The sequence below is a fragment of the Martes martes genome (genome assembly GCF_963455335.1).
Source record: "Martes martes genome assembly, chromosome: 18".
Lineage (NCBI taxonomy): Eukaryota > Metazoa > Chordata > Mammalia > Carnivora > Mustelidae > Martes > Martes martes.
In genome coordinates, this window is record NC_137906.1 from 38,375,468 (window position 1) to 38,396,690 (window position 21,223).

The 21,223-nt window shown below is 55.8% G+C and overlaps 1 protein-coding gene across 1 annotated transcript; it reads left to right on the forward strand.

Annotated features, from left to right (window-relative positions):
* Positions 1-648: 648 nt before the first annotated feature.
* On the forward strand, positions 649-19,157 carry NLRC3 (NLR family CARD domain containing 3; the record flags this gene model as incomplete). Its single annotated transcript, XM_080829754.1, is given in 17 exon segments — positions 649-860; positions 862-2,649; positions 3,597-3,683; positions 6,577-6,660; positions 7,154-7,237; positions 8,668-8,751; positions 10,043-10,126; positions 10,606-10,689; positions 11,353-11,436; positions 11,954-12,037; positions 12,561-12,644; positions 13,118-13,201; positions 14,917-15,000; positions 15,413-15,496; positions 16,188-16,271; positions 16,509-16,592; positions 16,893-19,157. Coding segments are annotated over 17 exon segments (3,270 nt in total). The 3' UTR covers positions 16,984-19,157.
* Positions 19,158-21,223: the final 2,066 nt, after the last annotated feature.

The window sequence follows — 21,223 nt, forward strand, 5'->3', positions numbered from 1 at the left end:
GTCAGGAGCCCCAGGGAAACACTGAGAAAATGGCAACACGCCTGGCGTTGTCCACTGGAGGAGTCTGGACAAGCACACCAAGACACGAACGAACCCACCACTGTAGGCCTGTGCATGTGGCTTCACTGCCCTAAGAGCCCCCTGGGCTCCAATCCAGCCCTCCACTCCCGGCAACCACCAGCCACCTCTATAGTTTTTCCTTTTCCAGAAGATCGCCAAGTTGCCTTCCCAGACTGGCTTCCTTCATTCGCCCCTTCGTGTGAGTGGACTTGCCCTTCGCCTCCTCTCTATATCCAGGTCACAAATGAGGACACCAGCGCACAAGCAGCTCAGGCGGCCTGCCCAGCGTCACACAGCCAGTAAGTGGGCGAGCCCGGGTTGCAGCCCGGCCCGGTTCGGATCCACTGGCCCCCCACGTCTAAGCCACGCTTCTGGCGTCGGGGGCTTCTCTCACCTCCGGGAACAAACAGCCCTTCCGAGCCCTTCCTGGAGGCCAGGCCGAGGGCCACCAGCAGCCTGGGAAAGGACAGAGAGTGGGTGCCTCCCCGTCCCCGGAGGCTCACTCACCTGTCCCAGGCCAGGGTGGCGACACGGGAGACAGCATGCCAGGCCCTCTCTTCACAGCTCCTGGCGGCAATCCCAGACTCCATGAGGAAACAGGAGGTGCGGACCGGTGGGGAGGCAGGCCAGGGCCGAGGCCCCGGCCCCCCGGCGGGGCAGGTGAAAGCCCTCGTGGACCTGCTGGCCGGGAAGAGCAGTCAGGGCTCCCAGGCCCCACAGACCCCGGACAGGACACCGCACGGTGATGGTAGGCAGATGGAGGGTCTCCCGGGCCTCCCCCTCACCCCTCACCCTTCCTCGGTCCTCCCCAGCCCTCCCCTTTGGCCTCTGTCCCACAGACTCCAGGAAACAGAAGTGCCAGGAGACTCTGCTGAACAGGGCAAAGGGCAGCCCGGAGCTGGGCGGCCCCTCGCCCAGGCTGACCAGCCTCCTCCTGGTGGAGGGGCTCACGGACCTGCAGCTGAAGGAACACGACTTCACGCAGGTGGAGACCACACGTGGGGACTGGCACTCGGCTCGGACCATCGCCCTGGACAGACTCTTCCTGCCGCTGTCTCGGGTGTCTATTCCACCCCGAATCTCCATCACCATCGGGGTAGCCGGCGTGGGCAAGACCACCCTGGTGAGGAACTTTGTCCACCTCTGGGCCCAGGGACAGGTTGGCAAGGACTTCTCCCTGGTGCTACCCTTGACCTTCCGAGATCTCAACACCCACGAGAAGCTGTCTGCCGACAGACTCCTCCGCTCCGTCTTCCCGCACGCCGGCGAGTCCGGCCTGGTGGCGGCAGCCCTACCCAAAATCCTCCTGATCCTGGACGGCCTGGATGAATGCAAGACGCCCCTGGACTTCTCCAACACCGTGGCCTGCACAGACCCCAAGAAGGAGATCCAGGTGGACCACCTGATCACCAACATCATCCGAGGGAACCTCTTCCCAGAAGTTTCCGTCTGGGTCACTTCCCGCCCCGGCATGGCTGGCCAGATCCCGGGGGGCCTGGTGGACAGGATGACAGAGATCCGGGGCTTTACGGAGGAGGAGATCAAGGCGTGTCTGGAGGAGCTGTTCCCGGAGGACCACACCCTCTCAGACTGGGTCCTGAGGCAGGTGCAGGCAGACAGGGCCCTGTACCTGATGTGCACGGTGCCGGCCTTCTGCCGCCTCGCAGGACTGGCACTGGGCCACTTGAGCCGCAGCAAGCCGGGGCCCCAGGACGCGGAGCCGTGGACCCCAAGGACGCTGTGCGAGCTCTACTCCTGGTACTTCCGGATGGCCCTCGGCGGGGACGGGCAGGAGAAGGGCAAGGCGAGCCCTCGCATCGAGCAGGTGGCCCACAGCAGCCGCAAGATGGTGGGGACGCTGGGCCGCCTGGCCTTCCACGGGCTGGTCAGGAGGAAGTACGTGTTCTACGAGCAGGACCTGAAGGCGTTTGGCGTGGAACTCGCTCTGCTGCAGAGCGCCCTGTGCGGCTGCTTCCTGCGGCGCGAGGAGACCCTGGCCTCCGCCACCGCCTACTGCTTCGCCCACCTGTCCCTGCAGGAGTTCGTGGCGGCCGCCTACTACTACAGCGCCTCCAGGCGGGCCATCTTCGACCTCTTCACCGAGGGAGGCGTGTCCTGGCCCCGCCTGGGCTTCCTCACGCATTTCCGCGGCGCAGCCCAGCGGGCCATGCAGGCCGAGGACGGGCGGCTGGACGTGTTCCTGCGCTTCCTCTCGGGGCTCCTGTCTCCGAGGGTCAACGCGCTGCTGGCGGGCTCCCTGCTGGCCCAGGGGGAGCACCAGGCCTACCGGGCCCAGGTGGCTGAGCTCCTGCAGGGCTGCCTCCGTCCCGACGTGGCCGTGTGCGCCCGGGCGGTGAACGTCCTGCACTGCCTGCACGAGCTGCAGCACCCGGAGCTGGCCCGCAGCGTGGAGGAGGCCCTGGAGAGCGGCGCCCTGGCGGGGCTCGGCGGCCCCCAGCACCGCGCCGCCCTGGCCTACCTCCTGCAGGTGTCGGACGCCTGCGCCCAGGAGGCCAACCTGTCGCTGTGCCTCAGCAAGGGTGTCCTCCAGAGCCTGCTGCCCCAGCTGCTTTACTGCCGGAGCCTGAGGTGGGCACCGGGCTCGGGCTGCGCCAGGGGAGCGGGCGGAGGGTGGGGGGTCCCGGAAGCGTCCTCCCGTCCACCACGCGCCCGGCTCAGCGTGCGAGGGCGGCCGTAACCGCGGTGGACCACGACGTGCGTGGGTTAAGGCATCAGAAACGTCCTCTCTTGCAGCTCGGGAGGCCAGGGCCCCAGATCGAGGCAGGAGCAGGGCCGAGCTCCCTCTGAGAGCCCCAGAGGGACAGCCCCCCTCCCTCTCCGGCACGTGCTGTTTGCTGGCTTCCCCAGCTTGTCCACACATCGCTCCCATCTTTGTGGTCTCACGGACTCCTCCTCCGTGTCTCTGTCTCCATGGAGCGCCCCCTCGGATGAGCACACCAGTCACGCGGGACGACAGGCCCAGCCTGCTCAGAATGACCTCATCTTAACTAATTACATCTGCAGTGACCCTGTTTCCAAACAAGGTCATGTTCTTGAGGCACTGGGAGGTCAGAACACCTACCTGTCCTTTGGGGGAACACAAATCGACCTCCAACACCCTCCGACCCATCCCCGTGCTGACGGAGGCCACACCCACTCACCCCACCCCCAGTCCAGGGCCCACCCAGCGCTCTGGACCTTAGGAAGGCTGCAAGGCCAGGGCCATTCCGGACTTGCGAGCAGGTGCCACGTCCTCAGGAGAAGGACAGCTAGCAACCTGTGACCCGCAGGCTCACAGGGTGTGAGGGGCTGCTGAGAAGCACCCCCCACCCCAGGTAGGAATCCTGGTGCTCACAACGCTGAGCCTCCCAGTCCACCCGCTCAGGAAAACGGAGAGGGCGGTGGGTCTGCCAGCGTGGACCCCTGAGCCGCCTGCCAGGGGCTGCCTCGCGATGGAGACGTCGGCCGGGGCGCCTCAGGCGCCTCCACCTGCCCGCGGGCGCTGGTCCTGCTCACAGTCGTTCTTCCTCCCGCAGGCTGGACAGCAACCAGTTCCAGGACCCCGTGATGGAACTGCTGAGCAGCGTGCTGAGTGGGAAGGACTGTCGTATTCAGAAGATCAGGTAATGCGGACCCAGGAGCCCCTGTCCAGAATGCCCACCTGTTGCACAGGGTCTGGGGCTCCTTTCCCATCCTCCCTGCTCAAGTGGCCGGGGATGCTTTCAGGGAGAGGTGCCTTTGAAGCATGTGGCTCAGGACGCACGCTGCTTATTTCCGCCCATTCCAGAAAGTTCCAAAGGCTCAGGTGCCTCATCTGTGAGAAAAGGGAAAGCATGTAGTGAGGGTTAGATGCTCTCATGGACATGGAAGGATGTCTCCGAACACTTAACGTTCTGATGTGGAGTCAGGCCGGGTCTTCTCTAAGCTCTCTCAAAGTTGGACCTCAAAATAGTACGAGAGGCACACGATCGCATCGTCAAATAAAATTTCAAAGTTTTTCATTGAAAACTGAATTTAAATTTAAACTTTTATCTAAATGAAGAAAACACAATTTAAACATTGCATCTTTAATGTTGTAATTAGATGAAAGTCTTATGCTGGCAGAAAAGGAAATTTCTGTTCTTATGAAACCTCTTCTTGTGATAACATTTCTGAATTGGGGTAACACCTGGGTTTGGAGCTGAAATGATGGATGACCTGGGGGTGGCTCGAACTAGGGAGGTGAGTTTGGGGCACAGGATCCAGAGACGAATTCTTCATCCTCACTAAACCTCCCTCTGGGTTCTGAAATCATCTTTATCTGAGAAAACAAAAACAAAAGTGAGATGATTTAGGAGAAAAAGAAGTCAACCGGGGGCAGCGGTGAGAGCGGTGGGCTCTGTGTGGCCCTGTACAGTCACCTCTCTGCCTAAAGAGGGTGAAAATGGGGTGACAACAGTACCTGTGAGTCCAGGGTTCCCCACGACCCTCCTCAGGCTCAATAATTCAATTGAAGGACTCACAGAACTCGGAAAGCTATTGTACCCACCATTGTGGTTCATCACACCACAAAGATCCAGATGGAAATCTGCAAAGAGGGAAGGTGCATGGGGCAGGCCCGGGGAGACCAGGTGAGCTTTTGCTTGTCCCTCCCAGTGTGGTCATATACACAGTGTCTCCCTCTCTCGGTGACCACGTGTGACAGCACACATCGAGCATTCCCAGCAGCAAGGCTCACCCAGGCTTGTCCATGGAGTTTTCATGGGGGGCTGGGCATGGAGACACGCCTGACCGCCCACAGGGAAGCCCCTCCAGGGGTCAAGCTGTTACTGTAAGGGGCAGAGTGGGGGGTGAGTTCCCCACGTAAACAGAGGTTAGCTTTCAGGAATTGGGGGCCAGGTTAAGCCTTTCTGCATACTAACTGCCTCTTCGGGTTGTCGAGCAGCTCCAACAGCTTAATGCAAGGAAAGTGTAAGGCCATGCCAGGCGCAGGGGAGGCACCGTACAAGGGCCAGCCATCATCTCGGCTGGCTGAACTGGTTACCCATTTGTCTTGGCCCAGATATAAAAATGCAGTCCCTTTGCAAGAATCATGATACCGACAACTTTTCGTTATTTTTTCCTTCATGGGAGCCTTCAGCCAAATAGTCAACTTCTAGTGTTTTGCATAAAGGAATCTGGAGAACACTCAGAATATTTTCTGAACAAAAGCCCCAAATTTCCTCTGTGGCCACATGCTCTTCTTCACCTCCCCGTAGCTGGTCCTCAGGGCCACATCCCTCTGTGAAATGTCCAAGGCACACTTCAGAATACACACGTGGCTCGTGAAACATTACGTATAAAACGTTGTAGAAGTCCTGGGTGGAGGGGGGACAGAAGCATTCTGGAACTCAAGAACCTTTATGCAGGCGGCGGTCGGGATGAACGGTCTTCGGGGGTTAAGCATCAGAACCCTTTTTAAAAGCGGTCGATCATGGGGCACCTGGGGGGCTCATACGGTTGAGCGTCTTTTCTCAGGTCACGATCTCAGGATCCTGGGATCTAGCCCCTCGTCTGGCTCTGTGCTCTCCCTCTGTACTCTCTCTCACTTGCTCTCAATTATAAAAAAAAAAAAATCTTTTAAAAAAATGGTCTACCAGGCAGGACCCCAGTAAGAGGTGGACAGTTGGGAGGTGCTCAGGTTGGAAGCAGTGGGGTTCTTGGCTCCCCCTCAGCTTCTAGGGATTCCTGAGGCTTTTCCGATGAACACCAGGGGCCCCTGAGACACAGCTTGGAAGGCACCAGGGATTCTACCTGCATCCCCAGGGAAGCTCCACAGTTCTAAATGCCCAAGAAACTATGAAAAACCTCAACAGCCACCATTTCTGAAGCTGGGTCCAGGAAGCCTCATGGTCCACCAGCTGCGTCCTGAAATCACCCTTACAGGGCAGACACAAGCATTTTTTGGTTATTGGTAGTTTTACTTTCAAGTTAGCTCTGTAGTAAGTACCCTCTTCCTTTCTTGCATTAGAAAAAGGGCTGGGGCCAGTGGTAAGCCAGAACTGTGAATTCAGCCACCGGTTCATAAGAGCAGATTATTAAAGCTTTAGGAACTTTTGCAAGCTGGGAGTGTGTGAAATGGCCATGTGGGCGTATTTTACACCACGGGGACTGGCCAACGCTGCACGTCCGTGCTTCTGCATTGGTGTCCTGCAGCACAGTGCTGGGCGGGGTCTCTGCCGGGGACTTCTGTCACTGCCCAGGCTCTCGGCCGCTCTGTTTGTGTAGAAGCTGCTGTGCCAGATTCTGGCCCAACTTGGCCCTGAGGCTCTTTGCCTGTGTGACGGTCTGTCCCCCCACTCGGGCCCTCCCTTACCTGGCCCAGAGGTTTTCCTGGGCTGGGCACGTCCATGCCGGGTCCCGCCTCATCTCCACCTGCGTCCAGGCCCTCGTGACGCTGGTGAAACCGAGAGGTTTGGATCACAAGCCTGGTGCTGAGAAAGAGGCAAGGAGATTTAGAGATCCGCAATAACCACTCCTCTCCCTCTCCTTGCCCAGCTTGGCTGAGAACCAGATCAGTAACAAAGGGGCCAAAGCTCTGGCCAGATCCCTCCTGGTCAACAGAAGTCTGACTTCTCTGGAGTAAGTAGGACTCGAGGCCAACCTTCCACCATCGGGCCCCGGACAGCTTGAGAGCCGTCTCATGGAGTCCCCCAGACCACGCTCTCCCCCGGGTGGGGTGGAAGGACAGCAAAGCTAGCGAAGTCCTGGCTCCTTCTCAGCGGTTGGGACCAACCCAGGGAGGCCCAGGATCTCGGTCCTGCAGCTGCTGTTATGCTCCCTGCTCTCCCCACCTGGTCCAGGCCAGTCCATCAGACCCTGCTTTCTTCTCCCCGTACATGGGGGCCATACTGGGAAATTCCTTACTTGTTCACCTAAATAAGGGTCCTGTAAAACATGAAATCCTAGACCCCAATACATTATTTTCAAGGAGGATAGATTTAAAGGTCAGGTAATTTCTGTTCTTTTTTTTTTTTTCTCCCTGGGAATTGGATTAAAAAACAAACAGAAAAAAACAAAACAAAACAAAAAAAAGAACAAAAAACCCCAGTTCTTTCTCTCTCCCCTCCGTCAGCCTCCGCAGTAACTCCATTGGACCTCAAGGGGCCAAGGCTCTGGCAGATGCTCTGAAGATTAACCGCACTCTGGCCTTTCTGAGGTATGTGCTGTCTGCTCCCAGTCCCAACGCAACCAGCAGAGGACCCAAAAAACCCTCTCCCAGGTGCCAGCCGTGGAGTTGATCTGAAACGGTGGCCATGCTGCACTGGCTCCCATCTAAGCGGACACCACCTGATCTTGTATCCTACGCAAGTTTCAGGTTTCAGCTCTTCCCTGGTCATTGTCCTTGTGTTCACAGCCTCATCAGGGGATGGAGAAGGTAGCGTGGGGTTGTACAGAGGAGGAGAGGCGAGATAATCTATGAGGAAGACTTCCTGTCCTCCACTGAGTGGGATACCCCAAGGCCATAGTGTCAGAATGTTCCCCTGAGGTGTTTTCCAGGACACTGGAAAGCCCATCTTCCAGAATATTCTTTGCTTCCTGTGGCTTCCTGTGCTTTTAGGGGCCTGGGGTTGTATCCATCCCTAGTTGAGTGTGTGCGGCCACTTGTTTTTTTCATTTATTTTTATTGGGGTAAAACTCACCATTTTAAAGTATACATTTCATTGGCACTTGGCACATTCACAGTTGTTCATTCCTTACCTCTATCGGGTTCCCAAATATTTCCATCAGCCGAAAAGTAGACCCTGTATCCATCAGCAATCACGTCCCATTCTCTGCCTCCCCCTCCCCTTGCCCCTCCCGAGCAGCCACCGGGGACTGCTGCTTTCTGTCTCCATGTTTACCCACCCTGGAGATTTCACATATATAGAATCCTTCAGTAAGACCCCTTCGTCTGGCTTCTGTCACTGAGCATCGTGTCTTCAAGGTTCATCCACATAGTGGCGGGTGTCAGCGCTTCATTCCTGTTTCCAGCTGAGTCATATTCCACTGCATGGACAGACCACAGTTCATCCATTCATCAGCTGATAGACACGTGGGCTGTTTCCATCCTTTGGCTTATGGCTCACAGTCGTGCACGGACATTTGAGCACCTGTCCTCATTACTTTAGGGCAGACACCTACCAGTGGACCTGGCTGTGTCATGTGGTAGCTCTGTTTGACCTTCTGAGGAGTTGCCAGACTGTTTTCCGCAAGGTCTGCCCCTTTTTACATTCCCACCAGCATGGGTGAGGGTTCCAATTTTTTGATGTCCCTGTCAACACCTGGATGCCGTGGCTTTTAGTGGCAGTTAAGACTACTGATAACCTAGTTATTGTTACCGAGATGCCGGGGCACCTTGTTCCCCATCAACAGACAAATGCTTAGAGACCCAGAGGGAATCCTGAGGCCAGAGCAGCACTGGGAAGAGCCAACTGTTCCCAAATCCTGTGTGGTGGGGAGCGAGAGCACACAGCACTCAGTGGCTCCCCGACCATAGTCCCTCCGCCTCATCCCTTGGGCCTCAGTAATGCCACAGGAGAGGTTAAGGCCACCACTGGACACACTCAGGGGCACCGCTGCTGACGCACTTCTCCCTCGCCTCCACAGCCTCCAGAGCAACGCCATCAGGGATAACGGAGCCAGGTCCGTGGCGGAGGCCTTGGCCGCCAACCGGACCCTCTCTGTGCTGCAGTAAGTGGACGCGCGGACCAGCACAGGGCCCCCTTCTTCTCTCCTCCCCTCCTCCAAGGGCCTCTCTGTCTGTTTTCTGCAAGGAATGATGACTTGGGGAGATGACCTGAGGCTTTCTGACCCATTTGGATGGTCCTGGAAATCTTGATGTCCACTGCTTTTCCACAGAACAGGTGTTGGAAAATAACTAAAGATAAAGCCTTCTGCCAATGCAGAGAATCCTCTCCACAAACGCAGTAAAGAATGAAACAGCTTAGTTATCCGAATATTCAACTAGACCGCAGTCACACCATTGGCCATCCAACAACCAGATGGCAAAGACCAAGAAATCTCACCCTTTCCTCCAGCCAGGCAGACACAACCCATGATACGTGTGTTCTCAAGATAACTTGTTCTTAAGTGAGAGGACTGGACAGCACCATTTGTCGCACACAGTTTTTCTTAAATTTGCCTGGTAGCTGGGGTAGCCATCTGTTTGCTAATTGCCTTTATCCAAAGGAAAAACCAAACTTCTGTCTTTAGGACAACTTGGAGTCATGCTATCTTCCTTGATGTGTATATTTCAAAGAGAGGGCTCCAAGGCCCCTATAGGCTGTAAATCCGGCAAGAGATTTATTTAGCTTTTAAAAAGACTTATACACTTCTCAAAGGGACAGATTTATCATTGCAAGTTTTCTCAAAGAAACACTCTAAGGGAAAGGGAGGTCTCTTTTCCTTTTAGAACCAAGGCAAGTTCCCTTTTGCTTACAATGTATTTAGCCTGACACAAGACAGGTCCTGCCTTGCCTGTCCTCTAGGATAAGCACAGGGGTTCTTGGCAACATCTTCCCCTCCAGGTTTGGTGTAAAGGGAAGCAGCTGTTGGAGAAGAACCTACACGGAGGGTCTGCCCTCGGGAGGACTGCAGGGTTGGGAGGAAGGCTGCTGGTCGGGCTAGAGGGAGGTAGACCGTTGGGTGTTGGGAGCGTTGACTAGGTCAGGAGCCGGCGGGACTCGCATGTGGAAGTCACCACCTGAGAGGTTCTGGATGGTCTGTGTCCTCTATTCACTGCTTCCAGCTTCTGAAAGGGGAGGCCCAGCTGTCCTTGCCTCCGACACCCCCCCCAGAATGATGTCAGTCTGCTGACATCACTTTGGCAACAGCCCACAGACCTTTCCTAGAGACTGCTGTGCCAATGCTGCGGTAAATGGAGAGTGTATTCGAGCAGTCTCTGAGCTCTCGCCCTCAACCAGACTGTCCCTGGTGGGAACGGCTGCGGCCAGCTTTGCTGAAAGACCCTTCTCTCCCACAGCCTACAGAAGAACACCATCGGGCCCGTGGGAGCCCAGCAGATGGCAGATACCCTGAAACAGAACAGCAGTCTGAAGGAGCTCATGTGAGAAATGCAGAAAGGCCAAATTTGCATCCTCAGTGACTGGCACAGTGCCCAGCCCATCATCAATATTTGTGAGCATGAGGATGGATGGACGGACGGACGGACGGAGAGATGGATGTGTGGGTGCAAGATGACTTCGGGTTCCCAGGAGTGGGACGGTCTCAGACTTAATCTTACTGCCTTCCTGACACCTCCTGGCTACCTTCACGGACAGTATCACTCAAGAGTTGGCCCTGCCCCCTGCTAGGGAGTCAAGGACTTTGCTCCCTCGATCTCTTACGGGCCACAGGGAAGCACAGGTCACCCGCAGAGGCCACCAGCTTCAGACTGAAGCTGAGCAAGCTGTGCACTGGGCACCCTTAATGCAACACAGGAAGCACAGCCCTGGGGTGCTACCCTGGACCGTGGACCCTGAGCCCGGGCCCCACCCTGCTAGGCTGCTCCAGAAAACCAGCTCACCCTGGTCTCCTCTCTTGCAGATTCTCCAGTAACAGCATTGGCGACAGAGGTGCGGAGGCCCTGGCTAAGGCCCTGAAGGTGAACCAGGGCCTGGAAAGCCTGGAGTGAGTCTGCCTGACCGCCCTCCAGGAGTGGCCGTGGGCAGAGGGTGACTCCCCTGGTTTCCCCATCGAGAAGGAGGGCTGGGCTGTCAGTCAGGACCACAACTTTGCCAGAACCCAACCAACCACCAGCCTTGGGCACACAGTGAGCTCAGTCTCTCCCCATGCCCGCCTCGCTGGTCCATCCCACCGCACCAGCCCCATCTCCCTGGACAGCTAAGGCTGGTGGAGTTTGCGGAGTGACAAGCACCGAGTGCCCCTGAAAAGCTGGCACAGGTGGCTAAAGAGGGTATCAGCTGAGCGGCCTGGTGGGCAAGGGGAGAGCTCAGTGCTTCCCCCCACTGTGCCCACACACCTGTGCCACTTTCTCCGGGGGCTACAGACACAACATACCCTCCGACCCCAGATGACTGGGAACCACTCAAACAAAGGCAGAGTCTAAGCTCAGAGGATGATTATGCTCGACCCACCAGCCCCGACCTGGGTCTGGAACCTCGGGGACGGGGACAGGAAAGAGGGATGATGAGCAGAGCAGTGTGGGGCGGCATCTGCTCCAGGGTTCCCCAGCTCTGTTGAACCTGACGCCGGCAGCCCCCAGGCTGGAGCAGGGACTCCCTGCGGGTCCCGGGACGGCCACCCCAAGCGCGCCCTGTCCTCTGTTTGCAGCCTGCAGAGCAATTCCATCAGTGACGTGGGGGTGGCAGCGCTGATGGGAGCCCTCTGTGCCAACCAGACCCTCGTCAGCCTCAAGTAAGTCCCGACTTCCCTCTGAGCTGGGGGGTCCCCTTGGCCAAGGGGTCTGAAAGGACTTTGGGACTTGGAAGGAAGCCCACCCGTCCCACTGCGGGCCTGTCCTGAAGTTTTCTCCGGTTGGGCAGCTTGATTCCGCAGCCTGGCATCCCGCACACTGCCTGCTCTCTCAGAAGAGCAGGGGACAGCCGGGACCCTCAGCTCCCCAGTTCCGCGGCTTCCCTCCGGCACCCCAGCCCCTGAGGCAGCCCAGCCTGCCCCCAGCCCCCTCACCTCTGAGGGGCTGTTAACAGATCCTCTTCCTCCCGACGGGTCCCCCCACTGGCGGTCCTCCAGGGGACACGCTTGGCTGGCTAGCCGTGGGAGCCCGGCTTGCTGGAGGCTCTTCACACCTTGGCCGTGATCACTCAAGAGGCCCACGTCCCAGCTGAGGCTCCCCGGGCCTGAGCGCCAGGGCTCGTCTCCCCGAGTGCGCCCACACGTCTGGTCGGCGGCTCAGGGTCTCCTCTCTCCCCAGCCTGCGGGAAAACTCCATCAGCTCAGAGGGAGCCCGGGAGCTGGCGCGAGCTCTCTCCATCAACAGCACCCTGAAAAACCTGGAGTACGTGAGTGGGGGGCAGGCTGGGCTTCTGGCCGCCCCTTCAGCTGAGGGCCTCGCCTACCTGGAACCCTGGGGACGGGGACGGGGAGGGCACACCCTCACGGCCTTGCCACTTTATAGGCTGGGGAAGGACCAGGTTGGGGAGGGGCAGCCGGGAGACCGAGCCTCTGGTCTTGAGTGCAGACCAACCCCTGCACTCTCGCGCCCTAGTTACCTGTGGATGAGGTTCGTGGGGACGCTGCCTGCCCCAGCCCCTCCCCAGGGAGATGTGGGAGGGCCCGGTCTCAGGGGTGGCTCAGTACAGGGCTCGGAGCCTCACTGAGCTGAACTGGGCCCCCTCTCCATGTGCCCGTCAGGACTCGGTACAATAGCCGTAGGCACGTGCTTGGCACACACAGGTACTCAGTAGACAGGAGGTAGGCTGGTCCTCAGGGAGGAGGGGAGCTGGACTCCTGGGTGAGCAAGTCTGGGACTCCACGGCCGGGTAGCTCCTGCTCACTCACTCCTGTTCCCCTCCTCCCAGCCTGACAGCCAACCTCCTCCACGACCAGGGCGCCCAGGCCATCGCGGTGGCAATGAAAGAAAACCAGGCCCTCGAGTCCCTTCAGTGAGTCTCCGGCACCCCCACACCACCCGCTCCCCTCCGCAGAGCTGCAGGGCCGTACACCAGCGCGTGCAGGAGAACAAGTCTGGCTTTGGGGCCCTTCCCCGACATGGCCTCGGGGGCCTCCAGGAGGCTGTGCCCTGCCCCCTGCTCTGCTTCCTGGGGCTGATCCACTGAGAGGCCAATGGTGGGAGGTGGGCACCCACGCCATGCCTCCAAGTGTCACAAGCATCACGCAGAGGCCATCTGGAGTCTTTGAACTTGTCCCTGTGTCCACCCTTAACCAGAGTGCTTGTTTCAACTAATCCTGAGGTGGGCTACAGGAGTTCTGCCCATCAGTGGCCAGGACCCTGTCCTGCGAGGACTCCTTCCCTACTGCCAGACCCTCCCGGGAGAAGTCCCCTCTTTCTAGAACCTCCAGACCCTCCTGGGCTCCGCCCTGGGCCACGGGGTCACACGTGTCTGTCTCTGCCCAGCCTGCAGTGGAACTTCATTCAGGCCGGTGCTGCCAAGGCCCTGGGACAAGTACTACAGCTCAACAAGAGCCTGACCAGCCTCGAGTAAGTGGGGCCTCTGCAGGGGCTGCAGGAAGGCTGGGGGGGGGGGGGCAAGGACATTTGAGAGCTCAGTGTCCACCGGGCACACAGCCTCCTCTGCCGTTTCTGTTCTCGTCTGCTCTAGTAGCTTTACTGAGACATAATCCATGTACCACAAAACCCACCCATATAAGACGCACAATTCCCTGGTTTCTAGTATATTCACAGTCATGCAACCTTCACCACCATCCATCACCCCCAGAAGACACCCGGACTCATTAGCAGTCACTCCCCACCGCCCCCATGCCCCGTCCCTGGCAGCCACACACCTGCTCTGTCTCTAGAGTCACCTGCGCTGGGCGTCTCATTCACATGGAATCATACTGTATGTGGCCTTCGCAACCGAGGTCTTCCGTTTAGTGTCACGTCTTCTAGGCTCACCCGGGGTGGGGGGTGGGGGGCAGCACGAATCAGAGCTTCCTTCCTTCCTGCGGCTGAATCCTAGTGCGCTGTGCGTGTAGGCCACACTGGGTTTCTCCACTCATCCGCTGATGGACATGTGGGTTGTTGTCACTGTTCGGCTCTTGCGAGTGCCGCTGCTGTGGATGTTCGTGCACAGGCTTCTGTGAGCACGTGCTTCCACTTCTCGTGGCCACACAGCTGTTGGTGGAACGGCTGGGTTGAAGGGCAACTCTGTCTTTCACCAGGACATCCCACCTCTAGCTGGTTCCTCTGATGATCTGGTGTTCGCTAGGGCTCTGCCCTGGGCCGTCTTCTCTTGAGTGGTCATTCTTTCCCAGAAGCTTCCCAGAAGCTCTCTTCTCCCAGGCTCCTTGCCTTCAAAGCCCTGGTACCCCCAAGTCTATCCCCCAGACCTCTCTCCGGAGCTCCAGACCCACGTCATTCCTGCCCACTCAGCACCTCCCCTTGGGCACCGTGTGGGAACTTCAAACTGCCCCAGCTACCTGCCCACGAGCCTGCTTCTCTGCCCCCACCTCGTGAACACAACCGGCCAGTCGTGAAGCTCCAACACCGCCTCTGCTCTGGCTCCCCACTTGCGGCTCCCCTCCCAATGTCCCCGTTTCCCTCTGTCCCCACGACCAGACTGGATTGCTTTGAGTTTGGCGGCTGTGCTGGGCCTCTTCCCCCATCCCATCCTTCAGGTTTTGGTTTAGACCTATTTCTTCTGGCAGCTTCTGTGACCACACCAGGGTGGGAGAGCCCGCCGGGTCCTCCATGCATCGGCACGTGACCTTTGGTGCCTGCTCGTTCAGTCACAACTGCCCACCCGAGACGGACCTGGGCCTGGACAGCCGTGGGGACCCAAAACACATTCAAACGTCTGTTAAAATGACTAACGCACACCGCTCCCCTAATCCACTGACGCCCACCCGAATTAAACTCCTAACCACTGCCTGCTCTAGGACCAACTACTTTACTCCAAAGTGGAAGAAGAAAAAAAAAAAAAGATGTAAAACGCTGACCGGCAAGAATGGCCGGACATTGAGGGCCTTGACTTAGTTCTGAGGCTGGCACACCCATTTTTGTCCCTTTCCCACGTGTCCCTTTTCTTGTTTGCCTCTGGTGGTCCAGGTTCATGGAGACCCCGGAGCTCTCTGCATGTTAGGTACAAGGCCCTGGGGGGCAGCTATCCCCAAGGCCACCCTGGGAGTCTAGTCCACGGTGTGTGTGGTCTGACTAAAATTGGGAAGGTCCAAGGGGTCACGCTCTGTGTTCAGTTTACAGGAGAACGCCATCGGGGACGAAGGCGCCTCTGCAGTGGCCAGCGCCCTCAAGGCCAACACGGCCCTCACTGCGCTCTAGTAAGTGCTGACATGCACGGCCGGCCCCGGGCCATGCTGTCACGCTACACAGCGGTTTTGCTTTCCAGTCAAGGAAGGTGTGTTTGATTCTCCTAGTGTTAGCAACTGGGACATCAAACAGGTGGAAAGCAAGAAGCAGGGGTTCGGGGAGGCCTCTCCCTCACTCTCTCCAGGAGGCCACCTCTCCCTGCTGTATCTGGAGCATCCAGAGCTTTGTCCCAGGCGCCAGACAGTGCAGGCAGCGCGCTCGGGACAGATCAAGGGCCAACAAACTTCAGTGCTGCGTTGCCACTTTCAGCCCTAAGTCCGGGGGTGGTGAAAAGGAAGGACAAGTATGCCTCGATGCTGGGCCGGGCCGGGTGCGGGCTGGAGAGGCCCTGCCTCTCCCCATCGAAATCATCTCTTCCTACAGTCTGCAGGTGGCCTCCATTGGCTCCCGGGGGGCCCAGGCGCTAGGGGACGCCCTGGCCGTGAACAGAACCTTGGAGATTCTCGAGTAAGTATTCCAGTCTGCGGCTTTCGTCTCTTGCCCAAAGGAGCCAAGCTGCTGATTGGAAATGAAGATGTAGAAGGGAAAAAAATGATCAATTTACATGGAAACTCACAAATCATTTAAACATCTTCAGTTAGATCAAGCATGCCCCAGCTTCCCCATTCCCACTGCATACCTCTTCCCTGGGAGTCACTACTGAGGGGCCTCCTGTCCTTACGGACCTGCTCTCCTTGGCCTTGGCCAGGCTGCACACATCCCGAAGTCCTGGGTAGGGGTCCCTGGCCACTGATCTCTTTGAGAAGATCCAAATTCCTGGGGGAGGGGGTTAAGCCCAGTGGGGGCTCTCAGGCATGTCCCGGTGGTCCCTGCTCCTGTGGTCCTGGGACGTTGAGCATGTGGGGACTGCTAGACGGAGTGTTGCCTCTCTCGTCTCAGCCCCGCTCTCCTTTCCTCGGGACGGAGGAAGAGGAGGGCTCCAACAAACCACCCAGGTTAGGCCAGCTTCACCCCTCCTTGCGTCCTGCTCCCCAGAGCCGATCTCTACTCGGTGCCCAGGAGTGAGAAAGGAGCAACCTCACCCCCGCGGTGGCTGAGTCCATGCGGCCTCTACCCAGTAGCCCATGCCCAGCTGAAGAGGCACTGCCTTCACCCCACAGCTGACTCTGTGCCTCAGGCTTCGTATCTTTCCTGACAGCTTACGAGGAAACGCCATCGGGGTGGCGGGGGCCAAAGCCTTGGCAAATGCTCTGAAGGTGAACTCAAGTCTCCGAAGACTCAAGTGAGTGGCTGTAGACACCCCCCTGCGCCCCTGCACCTTCCATGGCACTTGGATGGGACCCCCGGGCTACTTGTAGGCCCCGGTCTCAGGGGTAAATGCCCCCTTGCTGTGGACGGATCAGCTCCAGAAGCACGTATTTCCTCCACGGCCCCCCAAGATAATGCAGTGCTGCTTCCTGGGGTGGGTTCTTCCGTGCCGAATGGCTCACAGTGGTGTCTCCACCCTTCCTCTGCCTAGCCTTCAAGAGAATTCCCTGGGGATGGACGGGGCGATATGCCTTGCCACCGCACTGTCTGGAAACCATGGCCTCCAGCACATCAAGTGAGTGGGGCTCAGCAGCACCTGCCCTTCCCTATCATTCTCGCTCGCCCCTGGAGCGACTCGCAGCGTGGGCTCTGCCTTCCACCCAATTCTCGGAGCCGGCCGACTCCCGAGCCTTTCGGCAGCTCTGCAGAGAAACTCAGTGTAAGGGGAGCCATTCTGGCCTTCTCCGTGGGAGGGACCTGCAAGCATGGAGGGCTTGGCTGGAGCTCTGGGTTTCGTGCTCTTCACGAAATGAACCTGCAGGCCTCTAGGCCTGGGGCCCATCTCCCAAGCCCTGTCCTAATCCTTCTTTTGCAGTCTCCAGGGAAACCACATTGGGGAATCTGGTGCCAGGATGATCTCAGAGGCTATCAGGACAAACGCTCCTTCGTGCACTGTTGAAATGTGAGCAAAACAAGTTCCTGGTGGACCTGGCGGGAGGACAGGCAGAGCAGCAGCGGGAAGCTCTGGGCTGGAAAGACCGTTTCCCGGGGCTCCTTCCTGTGGTCTGGGAGTGATGCTGACCCACACAGAAGCTGGTCTCCTGCAAGGAGGAAGGAAAGGTGCTGCCAAAGAGGTCACGAGCAGCTCTCCTGGACCCGGGTCAGTCCCGGCAGGGGTGAGCGGGATTCTCTGCTACGGCGCAGAGCAGGGAAGGACTCCATCAATGACACAGGCCTTAAAGCTCAGCAGGTAAGAAGCCGGTGTGAACTCGTTTATACCTGGAGGTCCTCACGTGCCCCTAACTTTCATTATTATTGCCCTCCTCCGCTGGTCACAGTCATCCCCCCACTCTGAAACGAGCTGCCATCTTCGAGCCTATACAGGGGATCCATTTGGCATTGGTGACAGAAGGGACCTCTTTGTTCTCAAGAAGAATACAAGGTTTTAGGAGTATGATCCTTAGAGACACATGGAAAAATTATGAGAATTTTTTTGAAGAGAAATGAAGGCTTTCATTCCAGGATTCTGGAGAAAAAGACAAAAAAAGTTGTCCAAGCTTCTTGCCATCTTTTATCCATTACAAAATCTCTCAAAGGCACGGATTGTCTGGCAGACGTGACGTGGGGTCTGGCACGCGGGTTATCAACAGCACGGTCAATGTGGATGTCTTCATGATGTTCCTCTACTCGGGCTTCCAAAGCACTCCTGTGCGCGAAGTTTCTCCAGGAAGGCAAGCAAGCTGGGCCTCCACGTGGTACAGGTTCCCTCGGTGTCTGTCTGTGAGGAAGGGGAAAAGATCCCAATGGACGCCGCAGCTCATCCACTCATCCACTAAACAACCAAGGGGAATGCTTATGAAGATTATGATGCAATTCTCCCTTTAAAGTTTGAACAGGAAGCACTCTTCTAAATGTGCCTTTAAAACTGAGTATTTGGGCAAGAATCCTCGATGGATGCTAAAACTATGGATGAAAGTCTTATCAAGGGAGAAGATACTCACCCAGCCTCAAAATTTCACCCCAGAAGGAGTAGCTCCGAAGGGGAAAAAGGTATCTTTAAAGATAGACAATTCTGCAAATGCTTTCTTAACAAATGATTAAACTTAACATCACCGATAAGGGGCCGGATGGACACAACAGGCCTCCGATGGGAGGCCTGGAGGACACACGATGCCAAAGACACTGAATTGAACCCAATCAGGAGGGAAAAATTGGGACAAAATCCAAATCGAGCAGCATTCTGCAAAAAATAAAAATAAAAACTAGCCTAACCTCTTCAAAACTGTCAGGGTCATGAAAAATACAAAAGGCTGTGGACTATTTTAAACTGTAGGAGACCGAAGAGACGTTACTCCTTACTGCCAGATCTCTGATTGGATCCTTGACTGAAGAAAAACAATCCGCTCTAAAGAAAAGTTATCTGGAAACAGGGGACGTCTGAATGTGGGTCTTGTGTTGTATTTATTCAGATTGCTGGGTTTGGAAAGATTTTTTTTTTTGGTGGGTATAGAATTTTAGGTTGGTGTTTGGCTCTTGGTACTTTCAAGATGCTGCTCTACTGTCTTCTGATGTGTGCAGTGTCTGGCTGCGCCCACCTAGTCTCGAACTTGACGGATGGAGTTGCGGTAGCCCAGCGGTGGAGAGAGCTGTGCCGTGCAGGAATCCAGCGCCAAACAAACCCTGGGCCATGAAAAAAAATCATGCTCTCCAGGGACTCGAAGAGCAACTGCACCAAAATGGGAAGGCAGGCCCCTTCCTTCTCCAAAGTCTCCCTAGCAGCCTACTGACAAGGCCCACGCTCTTGCCGGCTGGCAGAGCAGAGACATCTTACAAGGAACGGCTCCACCATCACAGGGCAGGACAGAGGGGAACTGCACTGAGGCAGGAAACCCACAGCCACGGCGGTGGGACTTCTCGTTTTCTCATTTTGAACTGTTCCAACTCTTGTGTCTTCAGGGCCGGTATGTTGTTCACTTCTGCCGTGACTCAGTCCTGGTTGGCACAGTCTCTCTCTCACTTTTTTAACCTCCAGAAGTTCTGAGATGTCCTTACGTCTTCCTTATCTCAATATGCTCAAACCTTCCTCCACCATCTCAGTAAAGAGATGAGAGTTTCAGTAAAGAGACGAGAGTTAAAAACTATCTGAATGTCCTTTTTTTTTTTTTTAACTAATTTAACATCTGTTATTTCCAGGTTGTTTCTTGATTTTTCTCATTATGGTAATTTTTGATTGGACACCAGATATTGGGAATTTTATCTTGTTTGCCATAGATTATTTTATATTCCTTCAAATTCTTGAGCTTAATCCTGGGACACATGACTTAGAAACAGCTGGATCCTTCCAAAGCTTGCTGTTTTAAGTTTCGTTAGCCAGGATCAGACATCGTCATTTTAAGGCTATTGTGGCCCAACTCCTGAGGCAATGTCTCCATGTTCTGGGTACTCTACCTGATGCCCAAATCAAAAATCTATTTCGGGGCCTTATCTACAACAGACAGTATAGAAATCCAGGTGTAAAAGATCGTGACATCAACCAAAGCCATCTCACTCTAAATGGTAGCATCATGGGGCACCTGGGTGGCTTGGTCAGTTAAGCATCTGCCTTCAGCTCAGGTCATGATCTCAGAGTCCTGGGATCCAGCCCCGCATCGGGCCTGCTTGGCAGGGAGTCTGTTCCTCCCTTTGCCCCTCCCCCTGCTTATGCGCTCTCTCTTGAAAAAAATAAATAAAATCTTTTATTTTATTTTTTATTATTTTTTAAAAGATTTTATTTATTTTTTAAAATTTTTTTTCTTTATGTATTTGACAGACAGAGATCACAAGTGGGCAAAGAGGCAGGCAGAGAGAGGAGGAAGCAGGCTCTCCGCAGAGCAGAGAGCCCGATGATCCAGGACCCTGGGATCATGACCTGAGCCAAAGGCAGAGGCTTTAACCCTGAGCCACCCAGGCGCCCCTAAATAAAATCTTTTAAAACAAATGGTAGCATCAGCCCAGCTGGTTATCTGGTGCATACATTTTCAATACATAGTACGGATTAAAACAGAATGACCCTGGCCGAGCCCTCCTTTCTCTTGTGACCGCCCGCCTTTCTGAACACTCGTCAGGACTCGCTGTGTTCTCTACAGCCCATCACTGGCTACCGGACTGACTCTGGCTAAGGTCACGGGAGATTTCCTAACTGCCAAATTCAGTGGCCTCTGGGACTCAAGCTCATTTACGACAAGGGTGTAGCACTTGCGGCCTCCCCCTGTCTGGAGAACCCCCCTGCTTCGGCTTCCACACCACAACCTTCCAGTCCTCCCCACTTTGCGCTACCCCTCTTCTTCAACACTCTTTAAGGGGAAATAAAACATTTCTTCCTCATTATTAAAGTAAAATACAGTCACTTTAGAAAACTTAGAAAATACTGTCCCAGTCTCTTCTTCTGGCCCCTTGTGGCCTTTGCCCCCGAGACACAGGCACTTCCCAGGCCTCCCTCTCGGCTCTCCTCCCATCGCATACGTTCTCCCCTGAGGACTCTCACAGGAAAATGATCCTCAAGCCTCAGCCTCCAGCCCTTACCCTTTCCTTTTCCTTTACAAAAATTCATCAAAACATTCATAGTAACACATAGTTGAAAAACCAAAAATTACTAGGCTTATAAGGGCAAATGGCAGCCTCTCTCTTGTCCCTCCACTCTCCGAATACCCCTACTCCCCAAACTAAATGTCCTATATGTGCTATTTCTTACCATCTTAGAGGTTATCTCTTGTCTTCTATACGGGAAAGGGCACTTGGATGTCCATCAGCTTACATCCCCCCTTTTGTTTCTCTGTCCTTCCAACGTAGTTATTAGAGTATGACTTTTGTTTAAATCATTTGTGTTCACCTTATGACTTTACCTGTATTCATCACTCCTGAGCCATTCTCTCCTATCTAATGTATTGTTCTTTTTAGAATTAACAGTGCATCTTTTAAAAACTTAATTTTCTATGTTACTATTGCTTAACCCTTTCCAGACTGCCCAACAGAAGTGTAAAGTCAGACACTGTGTCTCCGACCCCCAGGTTTCCCATCAGAGACGTGTCTCCCTGATGACATTCCTTCCTGAGCGCTCTGTGCTCCCTGTTCTGGTCACACCATTACTGCAAGGAAGGGCTTCTGCTCTGGGCAGTTTCAGTTCTCTTCCAAGGCTGCCAGGCCCGGTTCAGGCACCTAAGAGCCCCC